This window comes from Salvelinus alpinus, chromosome 9 (genome assembly GCF_045679555.1).
Source record: "Salvelinus alpinus chromosome 9, SLU_Salpinus.1, whole genome shotgun sequence".
In the NCBI taxonomy this organism is placed as follows: Eukaryota; Metazoa; Chordata; class Actinopteri; order Salmoniformes; family Salmonidae; genus Salvelinus; species Salvelinus alpinus.
This window is the reverse complement of record NC_092094.1, coordinates 84,806,029-84,827,159: the sequence shown is the minus strand read 5'-3', so window position 1 is coordinate 84,827,159 and position 21,131 is coordinate 84,806,029. Positions and strand designations below refer to the sequence as shown.

The following is a 21,131-nucleotide window of genomic DNA, read 5'->3' as shown; positions in this document are numbered from 1 at the left end:
TGTCCATATAACTACTACAGTCTGCACTTTTGTACTGTCACTAACTCTCCGCTGACTGACTAATTCAGGAATATACCTGAACTATTTTAGATTACTCTTTGTTTGCTTCCAGTGTGAAATAAAACGCCATTCCAAACCAGACTTGCCTTATAATGGAGATGCCAAATTCCGACTATTAGCAGGTGATTAGGTGAGAAACAATGTAATCAGTAGACGTATGTCACGAATTTCAAATGTGTCTATTTAATAAGCTGTGATAGTATTGGGCATGACAATGTACTATTGTAAGGTTACGTTGTATTAATATCTGCACAAGTACGGTATGTGAGTAGTACAACAAATTTACAAACTGGTGCTACACTTGTCTCCTATTTTTTATGCTCCATTCATGAACAATATTATAAAGGAGCCTTCTCAAAAGGCAAAATATTTCAGTGGACATTAGTTTATTTCCCTTTTAAGAATATTTCATGCTTTAAATACAAATTGTGAAGATCAACTGTACACTTATGTACAATAAACAATATTCTCTATTATCACATGCATTACAATTCCCATTACAGTTAAACATTTTTGTAGTGAACTACTGTCCAAAACAACTCAGGGGTTCAGAGCAAATGTAAAGGCTGCAGTATCACATGAGCTATCCCCAAAATAAGCCAAAAACACTAGTCCAATATTTCAAACATGGGCATGATATTTAAGACCAGACAGCACAAGCCAACTTAGGCAAATGTATAGTGAAATAAAGTTTCACACTGACATTTGAATTTGTTTTTAAATTGAGAAGCAGTCTACTTCGCACATTAAAGAACTTGCTACACAGGCAATTATACCGTACGACTGCAGCCTGCAATTCTCTTATAAATGTATTTCGAAGACAGCCATAAAATCATGAAAAAGTCTAACACCCCCCATTGTACTGGTAACAAGTGACCTTCACATCACTTGTAATTAAAAGTGCAGATGATCTATACATTTTACCGCAACACATTCCACAATGCTGAGACTCTTTTAGGATGCTCTCTGCAAGAAATGTTACATAGAATGCTATAAAGCTCACACATACATATCCACATATGCTAAACCTTATAAAATGTTAGGGGGCATACACTTCAATAGCTTACAACATCTCTGGTCGAGATATAGTGTTATTTGACACCAAGTAGGATAAGATCATGTTGAATATGACAAACTACAGACTTGCTGTTATGACGATTGTTAAAAAAAGATTCAATGAAATGCTGAGCTTCCAGACACCACTCCTTATCTCTGTCCCTTTTAAGGACATGGTATGTTAATTTTCCTCACTGTTACCATTATGGAAAGATTCTCAACATTCAAAACTATCCAGTCCTATCCTCAAAGCTAAGGTAATAAATGATGATCCACAGTAGGGAGGGACATAAGACAGTGACCTCTATATTAACTGCTCCTACGAGTCCCTCTATGTAACATATGGTATTACAACAGTATATTACCATGAAGGCACTGCAGGGGAAAATGTGCTAGGAAGTTAACACAAGCTGATTCACACGAGTTCAAACTGCAACAAGTCTACGAGATGAATTGTGTTTTATTTACACCAGCGCTGACTTTTCAGCGCCACTACATTTTGGCAATATACTCCATCCTGTATATAGCCATGTTATTTTCTACTCCCTATACTCCCTATACAGTGTCTTTGGAACGTATTCAGACCACTTGACTTTTTCCACATTTTGTTACATTACAGCCTTATTCTAAAATTGATTAAATACATTTTTTTCATCAGCAATCTACGCACAATACCCCATAATGACAAAGCGAAAACAGGTTGCTAGAGATTTTAGCAAATTTAGAATAAAAAAAACAGAAATACCTTATTTACATAAGTATTCAGACCCTTTGCTATGAGACTCAAAGATGAGTTCAGGTGCATCCTGTTTCCTTTATGGTAGAGTGGTCAGATGGAAGCCACTCTTCAGTAAAAGGCACATGACAGCCCGCTTAGAGTTTGCCAAAAGCCACCTAAAGGACTCTCAGACCGTGAGAAACAAGATAATCTGGTCTGATGAAACCAAGATTGAATGCCAAGCGTCACATCTGGAGGAAACCTGGCACCATCCCTACGGTGAAGCATGGGGGTGGCAGCATCATGCTGTGGGGATGTTTTTCAGCGGCTGGGACTGGGAGACTAGGCAGGATCGAAGGAAAGATAAACGGAGCAAAGTACAGAGAGATCATTGATGAAAACCTGCTCCACAGTACTCAGGACCTCAGACACAGCCAAGACAACACAGGAGCGGCTTCTGGACAAGTCTTTAAATGTCCTTGAGTGGCCCAGCCAGAGACTTGAACCCGATCGAACTTCTCTGGAGACCTGAAAATAGCTGTGCAGCAACGCTCCCCATCCAACCTGACAGAGTTTGAGAGGATCTGCAGAGAAGAATGGGAGAAACTCCCCAAATACAGGAGTGCCAAGCTTGTAGCGTCATACCCAAGACTCAATACTGTAATCACTGCCAAAGGTGCTTCAACAAAGTACTGAGTAAAGGGTCTGAATACTTATGTAAATGTGATATTTCCGGTTTTACATTTAATAAATTAGCAGACATTTCTAAAAACCTGTTTTTGCTTTGTCATTATGGGGTATTGTGCATAGATTGATGAGAAGAAAAAAAAACAATTTAATACATTTTAGAATAAGACTGTAAAGTTAAAAAAAGGTGGAAAAAGTCAAGGGTTCTGAATACTTTCTGAAGGCACTGTATATAGCCATGTTATTTTTATTTGTTATTTACTGTGTATTTATTCCTCGCATCACTATTTCTATTTTATTTTTTATCTTATCTTTAACTCGGCATTGTTGGAAAAGTACCCGTAAGTAAGCATTTCACTGTTAGTCTACTATGCCGGTTGTCTATGAAGCATGTGACAAATAAAATGTGATTCGATTTTTTGCATCAAATTAAATCTGCAGAGTCAGTTCCTTCCAGCTTGTAAGACTCAAAAGGCCTTGCAACAGCTGAGACGGAGTGTGTTCTCTGAAACAAAATACACCGCCCTCTGATTCCGCACAATCATCTCTTCAGTTATTGGACAGCAGTCGGCAATCACTCCTCCCCTTGCCGCCATTTCTGGGATTCCTCCTGGCGTGCGTCTGGGTGAATCTGGTTCCTCATGCCCCCCAGTACGTTGGAGGTGGCCTCGGTGGCCATGATGAGAGGCTTGACCACAGCTGGGGGGAGCTGTCTAAGGACCCCACCCACTGCCCCGGTCATCCCACGCTGCTCGTGCTCCCGTGTGGCCGTGTCATAGATGGTCAGAGCAGTGTCCGTGATTCCCTGTTGGGACACACACATTGAACATGATTTATAACAGTCCTGATAAGTAACTTCATTCTGTACTCAATCTTGTAGTGTGTTACACTTTAAGCAGCACTACAAGTAGATGAGATGCAAATTGCTAGCATCTTGCAATTTACCTCTTTTACAACACTGTAAGCGTTGGCTACTCCTTCTCTTAGATCAACTGGCTGATGAGCAAATCGGTAATGAGAGAACCGTTTTATTCTCTTCATTTCCCTCTCATCGGATCCTGGAGATACCATGTCATAGGCAGTCTCTGCTGCTGCCTGAAGAGCACAAATAAAACAAATTGTTTTGCATTACATTATGGAGCCTGACAAACTGGTAACACAGAAGTTGAGATGCAGGACAGTTACAACCTACATTGGAAATATTCTATCTGAACCAGGGTGTGTTTTTACCTGGATAGTCCGCACCATGCGGTTGGTAAGCTCCAGAGCAGCCATAGCTGTGGAGGTGCCAAAGGAAGCAGTACCCCGCTGCAATCCACGTACAACCCGACCATCCTTCCGGTACTGCTCTATCGGGAGCCACACCAGATCCCTAAATCCCTGGACTGAACAGGCGGAACATTTTATTTGGTCAATACAAAAAAGGCCCATAAGATCAGGATTTCTGACTTTAATTTAGTTTATTAATACATTAACACATTAAAAATACATACTGAACAAAAATATAAACGCAAATGTAAAAGATTTTACACTTCAAGTGTTACAGTTCATATAAGGAAAATCAGTCAATTGAAAAAATTCATTAGGCCCTAATCTATGGATTTCACATGACTGGGAATGCAGATAGGCATCCCTTGGTCACAGATACCGTAAAAATAGTAGGAGAGTGGATCACAAAACCAGTTAGTATCTGGTGTGACCACTATTTGCATCATGCAGCATGACATCTTCGCATAGAGTTGATCAGGCTGTTGATTGTGGTCTCTGGAATTGTGTACAGATCCTTGAGACATGGGACATGGGACATTATCCTGCTGAAACATGAGGTGATGGTGGTGGATGAATGGCATGACAATGGGCCTTAGGATCTAGTCACGGTATCTCTGTGCATTCAAATTGCCATTGACAAAATGCAACTGTGTTTGTTGTCCGTAGTAAATGCCTGCCCATACCATAACCCCACCACCCCAATGGGGCACTCTGTTCACACGTTGTCTGCGGTTGTGAGGCCGGTTGGACGTACTGCCAAATTTTCTAAAACGACGTTAGAGGCGGTTTATGGTAGAGAAATTAACATTAAATTCTCTGGCAACAGCTCTGGTGGACATTCCTGCAGTCAGCATGCCAATTGCATGCTCCCTCAACTTGAGACATCTGTGGCATTGTGTAGTGCAACAAAACTGCACATTTAAGAGTGGCCTTTTATTGTCCCCGCACTTGTGTAATGATCATGGTGTTTAATCAGCTTCTCCTTCTATGCCACACCTATCAGGTGGATGGATTATCTTGGCAAAGGAGAAATGCTCACTAACAGGGATATAAACAAATTTGTACACAACATTTGAGAGAAATAAGCTTTTTGTGCATATGGAACATTTCTGGGATTTTTTATTTCAGCTCATGAAACATGGGATCAACACTTTACATGTTGCATTTATATTTTTGTTCTGTGTAAGCATAACAATAGTATTTTTTATGTTGATCCAAAAGCTTACAGACTAATTTCCTGTGTGGCGCAATTGGCCAAAAGCATGACCTTTGTCACAGTATCTTGTGTGGTGCTGAAAGGCTTAGACAGAATCTTTTTACAAAGATCCAGTTAATCATTTAAGGAACTCCTTGCAAATTAAACCACATGCAACATGCTGTCTGATTAATAGGTGAAGACATTAGTGCCTCAAAACCAGTTTATCAACATACACATGTCCTACTTACCCAACTGTACCAGCGAGTGGATAGGTCCCACTCCACCCAACAGTCCTGGCAGCTGGTTCTTCTTGATGTCGTTCAGCCACTCATTTATTGCATAGGAAAAGAGCTTATCCACTCCCAACAGTCTGGAAGAAAACCAATAATGTCCTCACAGTTACTGCATACTGTATTATTCATACTATACATAGAGTGCTTGTGTGTCATCATTTAACATAACGAATGACCCAATTAAGTGTTGGTAGGTCCAATCATAACGAATCATACTAATTTGAGGGGACTGTACTGATTAAACCTACCCTTGTCTGTAGCATAACCGCCTTAGTTTCAACTCGGAGCAATTCAGCTGTGTCAACCCAATCACAATACCAGCAAATGTTCCCTGTAACAGAGGAACAGCGTACGAAACATGAGCAAAATGTGCTACTGTGAGGCCTGTCAACACTGGAATCACCGAACACAAAACTGAATGTGTTGGTATGCAATGTTTTTAAGAGACTGTTAAAACAACATACCTGCTCCATTGAAACATGTTTCCCATGGTAATCCAGACGAATGGGAACTTCAGAAGTAAACCGAAACTCTCTGAGGGAAATCAAACAAATGAAAACAAATATTTCATCATTTGCTAACAACATCAATAAACACAATGTGGACACCTGCTCGTCTCATTCCAAAATCATGGGCATTAATATGGAATTGGTCTCCCCTTTGCTGCTATAAAAGCCTCCACTCTTCTGGGAAGGCTTTCCACTAGATGTTGGAACATTGCTGCGGGGACTTGCTTCTATTAATTTCTTTATGGACCTTGCCATGCTGAAACAGGAAAGGGCCTTCCCCAAACAGTTGCCACAAAGTTGGAATCACAGAATCGTCTAGAATGTCATTGTATGCTGTAGCATTAAGATTTTCCTTCACTGGAACTAAAGAGCCTGAACCATGAAAAACAGCCCCGGACCATTATTCCTCATCCACCAAACTTTACAGTTGGCACTATGCATTGGGGCAGGTAGCGTTCTCCACGCATCCGTGCTTCTACACCTGCATTGCTTGCTGTTTGGGGTTTTAGGCTGGGTTTCTGTACAGCACTTTGAGATATCAGCTGATGTACGAAGGGCTATATAAATACATTTGATTTGATCCGCCAAACCCAGATTGGTTCTGTCGGACAGCCAGATGGTGAAGCGTGATTCATCACTCCAGAGAACACGTTTCCACTGCACGAGTCCAATGGCGGCGAGCTTTACACCACTCCAGCCGACGCTTGGCATTGCATATGGCGATCTTAGGCTTGTGTGTGGCTGCTGCTCATCCATGGAAACCCATTTCATGAAGCTCCCGACGAACAGTTCTTGTGCTGACGTTGCTTCCAGAGGCAGTTTGGAACTCGGTAGTGAGTGTTGCAACCGAAGACAGACGATTTATACGCGCTACAGCACTCTGCGGTCCTGTTCGGGGAGCTTGTGTGGCCTACCACTTCGCCGCTGAGCCGTTGTTGCTCCTAGATGTTTCCACTTCACAATAACATACCTTACAGTTGACCGGGGCAGCTCTAGCAGGGCAGAAATTTGATGAACTAACTTGTTGGAAAGGTGGCATCCTATGACGGTGCCACATTGAAAGTCACAGTTCTTCAGTAAGGCCAGTCTACTGCCAATGCTTGTCTATGGCAATTGCATGGCTGGGTGCTCGATTTTATACACCCGTCAGCAACGGATGTGGCTGAAATAGCTGAATCCACTAATTTGAAGGGCTGTCCACATACTTTTGTATATATAGTGTACCTGTCCACCTCTACACATAGTGTGGACACCTACCTGAAGAAGATGGGCTGGTCAGTGAAGGATGATACAGTGGCAGCCTCAGCTTCCCCAGAGTCGCTGTTACTGGGCAGGGTGAGGCCGTTGAGACTGAGGCTGGAGCGGCTCTGGGCAGGCACAGAGATGATGGGGGCAGGGTCCTGGCTCCCACCTCCATTCTTAGTGAAGCTGCACGAGACCTCTGGGGCAGACGGCTTCTTCATTGAAACACACAGTGCTGCAGGCCAACAAATGCATCATTGAGGGTCAACATTTTGCTCAGCGACAAATCATGAAATAAAATACGTGATGAAAATGCTATTCAATAGGCTACATATTTCATACAATAGTAGCCTATAGCCAAGGATCTTTTACCTTCTTGATCAGGTGGAGAGAACATCTCAACTTCAGCAGCAAGGCTAGCAAAGAAGTCTTTCAAGAAAAACAATGCATCCTACATGAAAATAAAAAGCCTGTGTCATTTCAAAGGGATCAATATTAAAACTGAAACGTGTTAAATGAGAGCATGTGAATGCCTACCAATTTCCATGGCTTGAAATCTTTTGCAAACCTCAGAAGGATGTATGATTAACTAGAAAAAAACAGCACGTTTTTCTCTGGCTCACCTGATCGATGTTGAGGCGAAGGGGCATGAGTGAGACTCTCAGACAGCACTCCTGGGGTGCTTGACCCGTCTCTGGACACATGTGCAGAGCCCGAACTGTCAGCTGCAAGAAAACAAAAACACATTCAGCCTCAACATGCCTTATCCACTACCATGTCTTTGATGTGACCACAGTCACATGGACATTACTCTAGATGCCCAGTGTCCCTCACCATGTTGGAGTGGGCCGTGCGGGGCATCTCCTTGCTGGAGTAGAGGTACAGGAACTTGTTCATCTGGGAGGTGGCCAGTCTGTCTCTGATCTCCAGGTCCTGGACGATGAGAACCTGCCGGGACACAGGCTGGTCCGCCGCCGACCCAGAGGCCACCGGGGCCTGGGGGTATACCTCATGTTGGAACCGCACCTGAGAAAAGAGCAAGATGTCCTAAACTTTAGCTTCAGACTCATAGGCTACATGTTGTATAGTTACAGGAGAGGGGGGTTGTGTCATGTTCTCTTACTTTGCTGAGCTGGATCTCCATCAGGACGTCAGGGTTCCTGCCCCGCCCTCCCCCGGCCCGTCCTCCACCCCTGCCCTGTCTGACTGGGGTCTGGGAGGGGGAGCTGTGTGGGGTACACCTTCAACATAACCCAAACATTAACAGAGGACACTTGATCATCTGTTGCATCTTTTGACCATTACATCCGTTTCTTTCTCTAGCCATCCTGACATTTCACACAATCTCAGTTCAATCACATCTCCCAGTATTGTTGTTGTAATAAAGAACAGTTGAACAGTCCAAAGCACACACACTCACCCCCAACTTCTAGCTGGAGAGGAGGTGAATGTGGAGCTCCCAAAGTCCTTCCCCCCGTACAGGTGCCAGATGACAGAGATCTCCCTGATGAGGTAGCGCAGCTCTGGGACAGGGAAGTTCAGGGCTCCTCTGCTGGAGTCGCTGCTGTCCAGGGGCAGGCCAAAGTGGTCGTCTTTGATCTCAATGGAGTCTGGGATTAACTTGTTCACCACGGGCTCCTCGTCCCGATCCTGAGACAAACACACCCATCACACCAATGCAATGGAGTGACACTTAAAATGTACAAGTTATTCAACATGCTGAGTAAGTAAGTGTATGAGATGCATGCTCTTACGTCTGCTCTGGAGCCCGGGGTCTCTAGAATACAGAAGTCGTCGGTCTCTGGGACCAGGCTAGGGGCAGGGGTGATGAGGGGTGAGTGGAGCGTAGGGTAAGTGGGACTCAGCTCTTGTGGCAGATTTCCGCTCTCGTCCGGGAAAAGGAAGAGGTCAGAGCGAGGCTGATCGAGGTCATGATTCTGCTCCTCATGAATTCCTGTGGGGGAGAGTAAGGACAACGTAAAATCACACAGACAACTACTATGCATGTAGTAAATGTCAAGTCATTTTAGTTGTATGTAGTCTCACCATTGTGTTGCAAGGCCAGGCTGTGCTGGTTGTCTGTCTCTTCCATGGCCTCACTCATCAGGTCCTGCAGCATCTGCTGCTCAGCGTCGGGGAGCGGAGGAGCCTGGGAAGGGGGCCGGCTTGAAGCCTCCGACTGACCAAACAAGGACATGAACACCATTTTAACTCAGCAGACAGTCCATTGCCTCACAACAGTATTTACACCAGTATAAATTCTACACAGTCCAAACTGGTCTACTCTCAAGGCAATAGTTTGATATACTGTAACTGTAATGGCTATGTTGAGTCATAAATAAGCCTCACAATTTACAAATACAACAAATTCTCCACTGCCCAGTCACTGCTCTTCACTCTCAAGGCAACAGCTTGATATAGCGTAATGGCTATGATAAATCATACATGTATCTGAGGGGTATAAATGCTGACCTTGGCTCTATGCTTGGAACAGGTGCTTTTGGCCTCCGGCCCAGGAGGGGTCACTAGGTCTCCATAGCTGGCCACATACTGGATGAGGTTCATCAGAGCAGCACAGGAGTCTGAACACGTTCTGATGTGGATGACGTCACTGGAGCAGCGCAGCTCAAATCTGGGCTCAGTCTGTCAAAAGACACAGTGAGAAGACTGGATCAACGGTGCCGTCTTGCTGTTGGAAAGACTTTTCTGATAGATCAACAGAGGTTGTCAGCTCTTACCAATTCTCCGTCCACTCCAGGTTTGACAGCAGTGATCCTCAGCTCTAATGTTCCCATGTCTACCACCTGCACATAGTCTGGGAGATAAAGCACATGGGTTACTGGTCCAATCAAATCTGTTAAAATGGAGAATATGTTAAAGCATCTTTGAATAACACATTTTACCAGAGTTTGTCTCACCTCGCATTAGATTTACAGAGACGGCATTGCTCTTGTCAGAGAGGAACAAAGCTGCTTCATCCAAAATGATCCTAGAACCAGCACAAAATACATACTGAAACACAAACGTTCAACTTCTGATTTCCTGTCAATGACACATCCAGTGCTGCAACTGTACCTGAGAGTGGAGGATGAGTGGTCTAAGGAGACACTGCTGGAGATGCTGAATGTCTCCACTACCAACAGAGACCTGAGTGGCAGGTACAGGGGTCTGCAGAGAGGATATACACCATGTTAAAATACAATCATCCAGATCAGGTATTCCTAAACTGGGGTATGCGCAATGCCGTCGGGGGTACGCCAAATACAACTGTGTTTCACATTTTGATTTTTTTAAATTAAAAAAATATATATTTTTTTCCCCTTCACATTTTCAAACAGTACATTTATATTTTCCAACGGGGCTATAAAGTTGGGTGAGTTTTTTTCCCCCTCACCTGACTAGCCTCGATTCACTGCCAAAAATAAAATTACACCATCTTGTGTTCAGCAAAAAAACACAATGTTAAATACAGGTAGCCTAGTCAAATACTTAACATCCAATCACATTAACCGTTACTCTCTCGCAGGAAACCTTCACTCTTGCACAGACATTTAGAAACATGACAATTCGAAAAATAAGCCACAGGAGTTTTTTTGAGTGAGAATAAAGACTACTTTCAAGTAGTAAGACACGTATCAAAGCAACAGATACCATTAATAAGAAGGGTCTAGAAGCATTTTATATGGTGAGCTACAGAGTGGCTAGGACAGGCAAGCCCCATACTATTGTGGAGGACTTAATATTATATGCATTACAGCTGGATGAGTCAACAGACGTGGCGGGCCTGGCACAGCTCCTGGTATATGTCCGTTACGTTTATGGGGGGTCAATTAAGGAAGACATCCTCTTCTGCAAACCACTGGAAACCAGAACAACATGAGGATATTTTTAAAGTACTGGACAGCTTTGTGACATCAAATGGACTTTGGTGGTCAATATGTGTTTGTATCTATACTGATGGCGCAAAAGCCATGACAGGGAGACATAGCGGAGTGGTAACGCGCGTGCAAGAAGTTGCTCCAGACACCACTTGGGTACACTGCAGCATCCACCGAGAGGCTCTTGCTGCCAAGGGAATGCCTGACAGCTTGAAAGATGTTTTGGACACTACAGTGAAAATGGTTAACTTGGTTAAAGCAAGGCCCCTGAACTCTTGTGTATTTTCTGCATCATGCAATGATATGGGCAGCGCCCATGTAACGCTTTTACAACATACAGAAGTGAGCTGGTTATCAAGGGGCAAAGTATTGACCCATTTATTTTTTTTTAATTGAGAGACGAGCTTAATGTTTTCTTTACTGACCATAATTTTCACTTGTCTGACTGCTTGCATGATGACGAGTTTCTCACACGACTGGTCTATCTGGATGATGTTTCTTCTCGCCTGAATGATCTGAATCTAGGATTACACTTTCCATCAGTGTATGATTTTTTTTGTGTGCAAATTAACTCAAGCTTACGGACAATGTCAAATGTAATATAGCGAAGCACCTGAGTGAGCTGGGTGCATCATTACGAAGGTACTTCCCCGAAACGGATGACACAAACAACTGGATTCGTTATCCCTTTCATGCCCTGCCTCCAGTCCACTTACCGATATCTGAACAAGAGAGCCTCATCGAAAATGCAACAAGCAGTTCTGTGAAAATGTTATTTAATCAGAAGCCACTGCCAGATTTCTGGATTGGGCAGCGCTCAGAGTTTCTTGCAATAGCAAATCAAGCTGTTAGGACACTGATGCCCTTTGCAATTTCGTACCTATGCAAGAGTGGATTCTCTGCCCTCACTAGCATGAAAACGAAATACAGGTACAGACTGTGTGGAAAATGATTTAAGACACAGATCTCTCCAATACAACCCCACATTGCAGAGTTATGTGCATCCTTTAAAGCACACCCTTCTCATTAACCTGTGGTGAGTTATTCACAATTGTTGATGAACAAATAAGGTTCTATATGTAAGATGGTTAAATAAAGAGCAAAATGATTGATGATTATTATTATATTGTGTGCCCTGGTCCTATAAGAGCTCTTTGTCACTTCCCACGAGCCGGGTTGTGACAAGAACTCACTCTTTCTTATGTTTAATAAATGTACCATATAGTGTGTGTGTGGCAGGCTTACAATGATGGCAAAAAACAACATTTGAGAGTGCGCTGACCCTAGTGCTAGAGCGGTACGCAGCTGGAGATTTAATGTTTGAAGGGGTACGGGACTATAAAACGTTTGGGAACCACTGATCCAGATACACAGCCGAGTTAGGTTACAAACGTGACGCATCTACACTGTAGTGTAGTCCACTGTTTCCTCAACTCCAGTCCTCCAGTATCCCCAACAGAACACATTTTTATTGTAGCCCTGGACAAGCACAACTGATTCAACTTACCAACTAATCATCAAGCCCTAAATAAGTTGAATGAGTTATGTTAAGCTGGGGAAACAACAAAAACGTGTGCTTTGGGGGTACTCGAGGACTGGAGTTGGGAAACACTGGTCTAGTCAACAGCACCTGTAGTCCACTGAGCAGCTCCACAGGTGCAGATGAAGGGTGGTGACTGAGGCAGGTGGGATGTAACCCAACACAGGCTCATCCGACACATTCAGGAAGTCCACAATCTGTTACACACAACAAAGAAACACTGATCAGACAAGAGTATGGTTCATTCTATCCAAGGGATGCTTAATGTTGTGGCCTCAGACCGTACACAAACACCTTGGATGGATAGGTGTTGTGTTTACCTGGTCATACCAGCCCAGTTTTGGGGGAACCACTCGGTGCTGGAGTGTGGTCCCTCTCACTCCCACTGCAACCAGGAACTCCTGCAGAGGAAACACATACTAACAGTGAGCACATATCTCCCCGTCTGTCAAAAATGACATGGCTTTTCTTTCTCAAGCAACAGACTAGTGTTTGAAACACTGGCACAAGTTAATGCACACCAATAGTAGAAATGTAAATGGGGTGTACCTACCTTGACATTGCGCTCCATGTTCTGGGAGGAGATCTTGACGGCGACAGACAGCATGCTGTGGTCCTCCAGGCCGATGCCCTCGGAAGGGGACGCCCTATCAGTCTCAGAGGGGTAGATGGCCGGCTCCAGCCAATGAGGACGCGTCCTGCAGGGCAGCTTGATGTCGGACACTGGGGTGTCTCCTTCCACCAGACCTAGGTAGAGATATAAACCCATACAATGTAACAGACACAGTGGCATCCCCATGAACAATGGCATATTGACTCATTTGCAGAGGGGATCTATGAAGCTCCACCTCAAATGTGTGCCCAGGCTTAATGTCTCCAGTCTTACCTTGGTGATAGAGACAGATGTTGCTGGTGTGGAAGCAGATGTAGTGCCTGTCTTTGTAGCCTTCGTACTGTGTAACACTGAACAGGACCCCATTCTTCACCTCCAACCAGAATTCTCCATGTCGGTTATTCAAAATAGTCTTATCCTCCAGCTGGAAAATAAAAATACAAATTGGGGGACCAGTCAGTCAAACAGTCTCAGAGAATACCCAGCTGTTTAAATGCAATGTAACTGAGAAATGACAGATCATTGTAAATGTAACTCAGGGTTACCTTAGCGCTGGTCTGCAGAGCCACCAGGCCGTGGTTGACAGTGAGGATTACAGAGAACACGCTCTGTGAGGTCTTGCTCTGGGCCTTGGGCTTCTTCTTCCTGCGAGATCTGAAGCACTGCTCAGAGGCAGGGGAGTAGTGGTGCATGGTCTCCTCCTCTGATCCACTGTCCTCCTCTACAAGCACAGGATACCACAGTCATATGGGTTGGGAAAGTTGCAGTTCATTTGATATGAATGAATAACATTTTAACCATTACATTTCAGTACTTTTTTACCTGGTACATTAGTACATCTCAATAATATTAATGCACAGAACAGAGTGCACTACAGACTTGCAGCAGCGTATGAAAACCATGAACGAGGTTGAGATGCAGCAGATGTTGGTTGAACTATGTAGGGAGAGTCTCACCCTCAGGGCCAGTGGAGCGGAACGGGCTGAAGCTGTCCTTGGTGTAGTGTGCAGCGTTGATCAGCTGGCTGGCTACAGACAGCCCTACTCCATACGGCATGTTCTCCACTGTCTCCACAGGCGAGGGAGCGTTGGGCTCCCATAACAGCAGGTCATTGTTTATCCTGCAAGAGAGGGGGAGTTGATTATAGACATAGTAAAATGATCATAATTATAGTGAATAGTAAATAGTCAAAGTAATAGCTGTGGTAGAAGCAGTGGAAGATGTAGTAGTTATTGTGATACTATAGTTTTCGCATTCCTAGAACATTTGATTAGTTTCCCCAGTTTTTTGTGCACAGTACCTGTTATGCAGTTTCTCATAAAAGGCCTTGTTGGGTAATGATAATTGCACATTTGGCAAGCACAACTCTAGGATAAAGCGGGAATTGCTCATGGTTTTCTCCTGGAACTCTGTCATTTCAGCCACATCACCAGGAATGACCATCTAAAGGAGAGGGGAAGAAATGTCAATAATTCAAGTTGCCTTAATTACCAGTCATAACTAAATGTTGATCAATCAGTCCTAATTATGTTCAAATTAGCGTTTCAATAATAAATGTGCTCCTACCTCCTCATTCTCATACATGACCCGGCGTGAGGAGAAGGGGGAGGGTTCAGGCTTCCCAAAATCACAGACATCCTTCAGTGAGTGGGCACCTCCCCCCTCCTCCTCCTCTTCCTCCTCTGGGGAGTGGCTTTCGGCCCCCTCATCCTCCTCCGCAGTCACACGCTCCAGGATGGAGTGGACAGCGGTGGGGTTGACTTTCAGCACCACTCTGGAGGGGCAGGGGAGGGTTAGTAAGGAGAGTTTCACAACATCTAAGAGACAAGGTGTAGGTATGACATGAAGCAGTACAGTACTACACGGACTGGTGTACAGTACCTGGGCCAGTCAAACTTCCCACTGTCAGAGGTGGTCATGTCTCCATCCATGGTGTGGGAGACCCTGAGGAACCTGGCTGCAGGCTGGTCCTCCTGTTCCTGGAACTTCCCTGTGCGAATGGATGAAAAATTAATACAGAAATGATATATATCAAAAGTGGTTCTGGTTTTGAGGCTAACCTGTTCGTTAGCAGCTGGGTGACATACATACCGACTAGCTCTCTGAAGGTGAGCTCCATCTTGGTCTGCTCTGGGGAGCTGCCGCCTGTGAACTCTGTCTTCACCTCCAGGTCCTCCAGCTCCAGGTACAGAACCTCCTTCTGCAGGGACTTCTTAAACCAGGGGCCTCTCTCCTGGTCCGAACGCAGGTCTGGGATGGGGAAGCGCACCACCAGGCTCAACACAGGAGCATTGACTCTTATGGACACGTGGGTGTTGGCTGGAGTACGGCTGTCATCAAGGAAGACCTCTGTAAAGGCCTTGTGCTATGGGGTGGACGAAAAAATTTGAGGTGATTTACTTTTTCATAGTTATTGCAATAATAGGCAGCTTGCTTAAACACATGGTAAAATCGCTGCTATGACTGTGTAAAGATGGTATTAAGACGGTCCTCACCAAGCTGATGTGTTTATTATAGGACGTGTACATGTGAGAGGCCATCATCTCTGTGGTGACCAGTTTCTGTGGCTGTAGCAGAGAGTTGAGGCGGTCCACGATGCTGATGTCCAGTTCAGAGCGGACCGCCCCCAGCTCCACCTGGAAGTCAGCCTTCCTGGGCATGGTGCTCAGACGCACCTGTCCACCCTGGAGGAAAGCATGTAAGGGGGTACTGTATCAGGCACTGTACAGGATTTGCTACGTACTGTACATTGTGGGCCGAATACTAACTTGAGATGCACACAAATCTCAGTTTGACATTAATGCATGACTGATGCAGAATTAAGTTGAAGTTACTTGAGAGTATGGCAAGTTGGGTTGCGGAACTGGGAATCTAATTACGGTGCATTCACTGCAGATTTGAATCTCCCTAAGATTGCTCTTACCTGCGGCCCTCTGCGTTCAGACAGTTTGTAGAGCAGGTGGAGGCAGGTGGCAGATGGTGCCTCAGTGGTGACAGGGGTATCAAATGTCAGGAGCTGAGGTGGGACAGACCGAGAAAACATCAACATCTCTACAAGCACATGCCATCTATGCCTAGATCCAAAAATAGAATTAAACATCTGTTATGTTATGATATCTGTTATGCCCATGTGTTGTAATCTGATTACTGGGACACTGTGGATGTTGTTGGTGGGGAGGCCTTTACCTCTGTGTACTGGACCCCTCTTAGGGACACACCCCTTTGGGCCTCAGAGGGGAAGAGACACTCCAGCAGCTCCATCTGGCCCAGGGACACGTCTGTGCTGAAGCTGTGCAGGCTGGAGCCCTGACAATGCTCATATGTCACCTTCATCCCCTGAGCCACAAACCTGGAGAGATAGAGGACACATATGACATGGGATTGAGTCAGTCAGGTTACTAAGGTGGCAGGGAAGTGCAAAATATGTCAATATGATCACCTGAGGTGGTCATAGGGGCAGGCATCGTCAAACGCTGTGCGTAACTGGATGAACCCTGCTGGGGGGAGCTGGTCAGAGCAGACAACCCTGAAGAAGTCAGCAGCCATGGGGGCCAGGGGGCTGGGGGCAGCATCTGGTGGGGGCAAGGGGTCGATGTGGAGAACACACACAGCCAGGCTCCCCAGTGTCAGCCTGAAGACCAGCTCTGGCCTGGACTCATCACCATGGGCTTTGGTTGGGTGGGCTGAAACACAGTACAAAATGAGTGAATTACTGACTTGTAAACACTCTGCTCAGTTTATTCTAAATGGTAGTGACAGTGTATCCTGGTTCTTACAGGTTTGCCTCAGCAGCTTGTGTTGGAGTGGTGAGTCCCGCATCAGGAAAGGGCTTTCTTGGGTCTGTTTCTCCCTCTGTCTGGGCACATCAAGGTAATCGTCCCAGAGGTTCTTAGAGGACAAAGGAACAAAGCATTACACTATGTTACAATAACCATGTCATTAGATCAGGTTAAGATGCTTTTACTAAGTCCAGTGAGACGTACCGTGGCATTGCCAGAGGGAGACTCTCCTGGAGAGGGGGAGTAGTTACTGTTGAGTGACAGGTCCAGGTCCACAGTGGGCGGTTCCCCCAGTGGGGGGAGGGATGACAGACTGTGAGACATGTCCATGTCAGCCATGGAGAAGAAGACATCCTCTGCTCCAACAAGAAAGAAACTAGATCAAACAATTGTTCATGATATTTAGATATAAGCCTACAATAACTATCAAAAAGCTCAATACAAGTCATCAGGTTATTAAACAGTGGTTGGAGGTAACAGTTCATCTGAACCTCGGCTGGACACAGTTCTGGTGGTCTGACTCTCGAAAAGGTCAGGGTCTTCCCCGGCCATCATTGAGTCCTTCTTCAGGCAGCGGTTTAGCTCCATGTGGAGCCGATACTCATCCTCCTGCTGCATAGGACGGTTCCTCTTGTCCTTCCCCCACTCCGGCCCACCTTCGGACACAAAAGCAGAGGCTTATAGTGTTTCACTCAACAACCTCTGAGGCAGCTCCTTTTAAGATATCATCATTAAATTGCAATCATTAAACCCACCTGAGCCTGAAAAAACTCCAAACATGTCCAGGAGTAGGTGAACTTGCCGTGGAGATAGCAGCACGATCATTGTACTGATCTGTCCATCAACATCCAACTGAAAAACAAAAATACTCTTTCAAAGACCAAGACAATAGACATTCTGTGCATTTCAGTGTGTCCAAGTTTCACAGATGCTGTGCCATTTCAATCATGTGAGAATGCTGACCCAACCTTTGCTCCAGGCATGGTTTGGTTCTGTTTCAGGACAAGCGACAGATCGATTCTGCCACTAAGGTGACCAATCTGCATGGGTTCAAAGGGTGTTGCAGAGGAAATAGGCTCTGTGAACTGGGGGTGTGGCTCACAGATTATTCTGGGGTTCCAGCTGGGGGATAGCTTGGCCTCTGTCTCCTAAGGGGGTGCAGAAAAGGGAAGAGCGAGTGAGTATCAGTTATCTGTGCTTAAAACTACACAGGAGATTATTTGGATGTAGACTCACTGCTGGGATGGGTGAGGATTTGAAGCCAGCTCTGGCCGCCTCTGAAAACTCGTCCCAGAAGACGGTGACTCCCTCCAGTTGCAGGTTTTTATGTGCAAACGTGGTGGGCTGGTGCACATTCACACTGGAGCTCTCCTCGCCCGTCTCATCACAATAAACAATCCTGAACAACACAAAACAGATAAGGATTTAAGAGCTCATGTAAAGAGTGGAAAGCTCTGTAAACTGCTCAATAAAATCAGGAATACCTAAGTAAAAGTTATTGGACACTACTTGAATGTGCAAGTAGTTGTTATAACATAACTTACTTGTTGATTCGCATCTCAAGAGCGATTCCTGTTTTGGAATTTTCTGGAACATGTTCTATTCTGAGAACCGTGTCCAAAAAAGTAACCTTGACTCTTCTCAGAACTACAGAAATGAAAGTAGAAATCATAATCAACCCTATTGATCCTTGGGAAAAAAGCCCAATCAAGTGTTGACTTATTGTACAGTAATTTTGTACTGCACCTGTTTCTATGGTCTCTGCAAACTTCTCCAATCCCTCTAGTGGCTGAAAGCTTTCCCCCAAGTCATCCGTTAGTCTCTGGCTCAGACACTCTTTGGCAAGCTGCATGCTGCTCGTCATGAAGCTGGACCAGTACATGGGTTCCATACCTGATGCTAGGGGCACACAGGAAGAAACAGTCATGGTCAACATGATTTATTCAATTTGTAGTCGATGTGGAATCGTTAGCTAGTTAGCTGTGTGCGCACTAGTAGCAGGCAGCCATAGTACAATGATGCTGAAGAAACAAACAAATGGAGGTGTCCTCTTACCCATGCGTGGTCTGGGTCTGAACACCATCTCCAGTCCCTTGACCTCGAGGGCACAGTTCTCCTGCAGCAGGGACGCCCATGGTACGGTCAGAGAGATGGTCTGGATGAAGCCCTCTATTACCTCGAAGGGAGCATCCACTGACTCCAAGATCTCATTCAAAGACTGAAGGGGAAGAAATAGCGCTCAGGCAAAGGTATACTTAAAGCATTTATGTCAATACAAATCCAATTATGTCATTGCTATTATTTGTTTACACAACAAAGGTTGAACTTACCCACTTGTCCAACGGCACTTGTGCCAGGGATCCAGTGCCTTGATAGAGGTCTAAGCTAAGCTGATCTAAACTCAGTTTCTCTTGTAGGAAATTGCCCAAATACCGATGCAAAAGGTATCTGCATGCCCGCTTCTTTATAGACTCAGAAAATGGCCAAGGCATGTTGGTCTGATAATTGTGGTGGCTGCCAAATGGCTGTTGAATTCAGTATTCAACAAATATGGAGAAAAAGGATGTTGGAGAACTATATATTAATCATAAAATAATTTAGCATTGGTAGTATCGGTCTTGTCATCCTGGCAATTTCAAATCAGGAAAATGTCAGCTTAAACATCCTATACACACAGGGGGAATTCTATGGTTTCTATGGAGATATGTGGCGATAATTCCAACTTCAGTTTGCTGTACCTATCAATGAAAAGGAACATAAGATTGAAACTCAACTTCACATTTGAACACCACACTAGATAACAAGTTAAGACTTCAGTACCAGTACCATAGCAATATTGTTGTCACTCCTAGGAAGAGAAGTAGACAGTATTACTGTTGGTAGCTGCATGTTAGTGACACCACCCTGACTTCCAAGCGTCGGGCTAATATCTATAAAGAATGGGTGGCAATATCTATCTAGCACCACATCATTGTTTGCTCAAACCGGGTGTCTAACGTTACTCGCTTGATAATCCTGTCCATAACGTTAACTTAAAGGATCCGGCGAAATATGATAGGTTTTAATGGTTTGACAATACTGTTAGGTTATTTTAGTTTGATTACAAATATGTAGCTAGTATGACAAGCTTACCAGGGTATGTCGTAACTATAAAATTAAATCCCCACATAATCGACTTGTTTTTCGTCTGGGGTTGTTAGCTAGCTAATGTTAGCACGACCAAGCTAGCATGAACCTCTTGAACATCTTGGACTAGAACTAGAGTTTGTCTGCCACGCTCTTTTGAATATAGCTCAACTGACATGGCACGACAGTATGTTATGTGTCATATAATGAGTTCTATATAGCAATTTGATGGCATAATAGCTTACGTTTCTCACCTTCTGCATGAATTGTTTACAAACACGTTCATGACACTGCACCATTGAGGGAGTTCGATAACGTGAACCGGTCTATGGCCCGTGATGTGACCGGGCAAAACCGGTGAGTGAGGGGCGCACTCTCAAATCGAACAGTAATCTGCGCCGCTCATCCATGTTGTCAACAAGGCAGCATGATGCATCGTTAAGAAACACACATGTATTTTCCATAAAATATGTTCTAATTTTCAAACGAGATAAATTATTTTGATCAAAATCAATCACTTTTGTATTTGAAAACACATAATCCTACTATTACTCCACGTGATTAACCTACGTCACTTTTGTTTTGAGCAGTCTTCGCCGTTGGCCAGAACGAGGCACCTGGCTCACGACCGGTTTCCAAAACAGATGCAATCAAGGCTAACCCGCTTCACCCGGGGTATGTCCGGGGCATTAATATAACTCCCTCTTGACGCTTTCCACGCTCCGCTGTACGTAAGAAGACAGGGCGACGTACACAACCGCACTCCACCCCTTCTGCGAAAATCTACTAAAAGTGTTTACTGCGCATATGCTCCCAGCAAAGCTTTTTCCTCCACAAGCCATTCCACTTGAACTTTTTCTTATGACTTCTGATCTGAATATTGCCATGTTCAAAATCAAGGTGTAGAAATAATTGCAAATAAGTAATTATCAAAAATATTTTACAACAGTGGTGTTGACCAGAAGTCACTAAGGGCAAAATATTTTGAGAACTGGAAATGTGAAATCTTCATGAACAAACTCTTTGTTGATCATACGGAAGTACAGTAAAAAAAAAAAAAAAAAAAAAGCGGAGGGAGGTGAGTAAGGCAGCTAGAATTCTTTTAATTGTTTAAAAATATAAATTACATTTCTTGATAAGTTTAAGTATAATCATGATTGTTT

General features: G+C 44.4%; 1 protein-coding gene across 3 annotated transcripts; it reads right to left on the bottom strand.

The window, feature by feature from the left end:
- Window positions 1–429: 429 nt before the first annotated feature.
- Window positions 430–20,988, bottom strand: LOC139530831 (autophagy-related protein 2 homolog B-like). Of its 3 annotated transcripts, none has more exons than XM_071327565.1 (43): window positions 20,214–20,988; window positions 19,173–19,580; window positions 18,898–19,060; window positions 18,589–18,741; window positions 18,387–18,489; window positions 18,079–18,241; window positions 17,811–17,990; window positions 17,598–17,694; window positions 17,334–17,498; window positions 17,047–17,198; window positions 16,840–16,951; window positions 16,503–16,746; window positions 16,250–16,412; window positions 15,987–16,079; window positions 15,559–15,747; window positions 15,155–15,428; window positions 14,945–15,053; window positions 14,630–14,837; window positions 14,364–14,506; window positions 14,020–14,183; window positions 13,609–13,784; window positions 13,337–13,487; window positions 13,004–13,197; window positions 12,771–12,851; window positions 12,541–12,647; window positions 10,108–10,200; window positions 9,951–10,021; window positions 9,771–9,847; window positions 9,505–9,675; window positions 9,079–9,211; window positions 8,787–8,986; window positions 8,453–8,682; window positions 8,156–8,273; window positions 7,867–8,058; window positions 7,656–7,757; window positions 7,405–7,483; window positions 7,048–7,267; window positions 5,746–5,815; window positions 5,530–5,612; window positions 5,237–5,358; window positions 3,752–3,906; window positions 3,467–3,616; window positions 430–3,326 (listed from the first exon to the last, which is right to left on the bottom strand). In XM_071327565.1, the coding sequence occupies exons 2-43, from the start codon at window positions 19,332–19,334 to the stop codon at window positions 3,096–3,098; spliced, it is 6,243 nt and encodes a 2,080-aa protein (XP_071183666.1). In that variant the 5' UTR covers window positions 19,335–19,580; window positions 20,214–20,988; the 3' UTR covers window positions 430–3,095. The 3 variants fall into 3 exon arrangements, with proteins under 3 accessions (XP_071183666.1, XP_071183665.1, XP_071183667.1); XM_071327564.1 differs by having other exon boundaries at window positions 20,223–20,988; XM_071327566.1 differs by lacking the exon at window positions 20,214–20,988 and adding an exon at window positions 19,975–20,118.
- Between the last annotated feature and the right edge of the window lie 143 nt (window positions 20,989–21,131).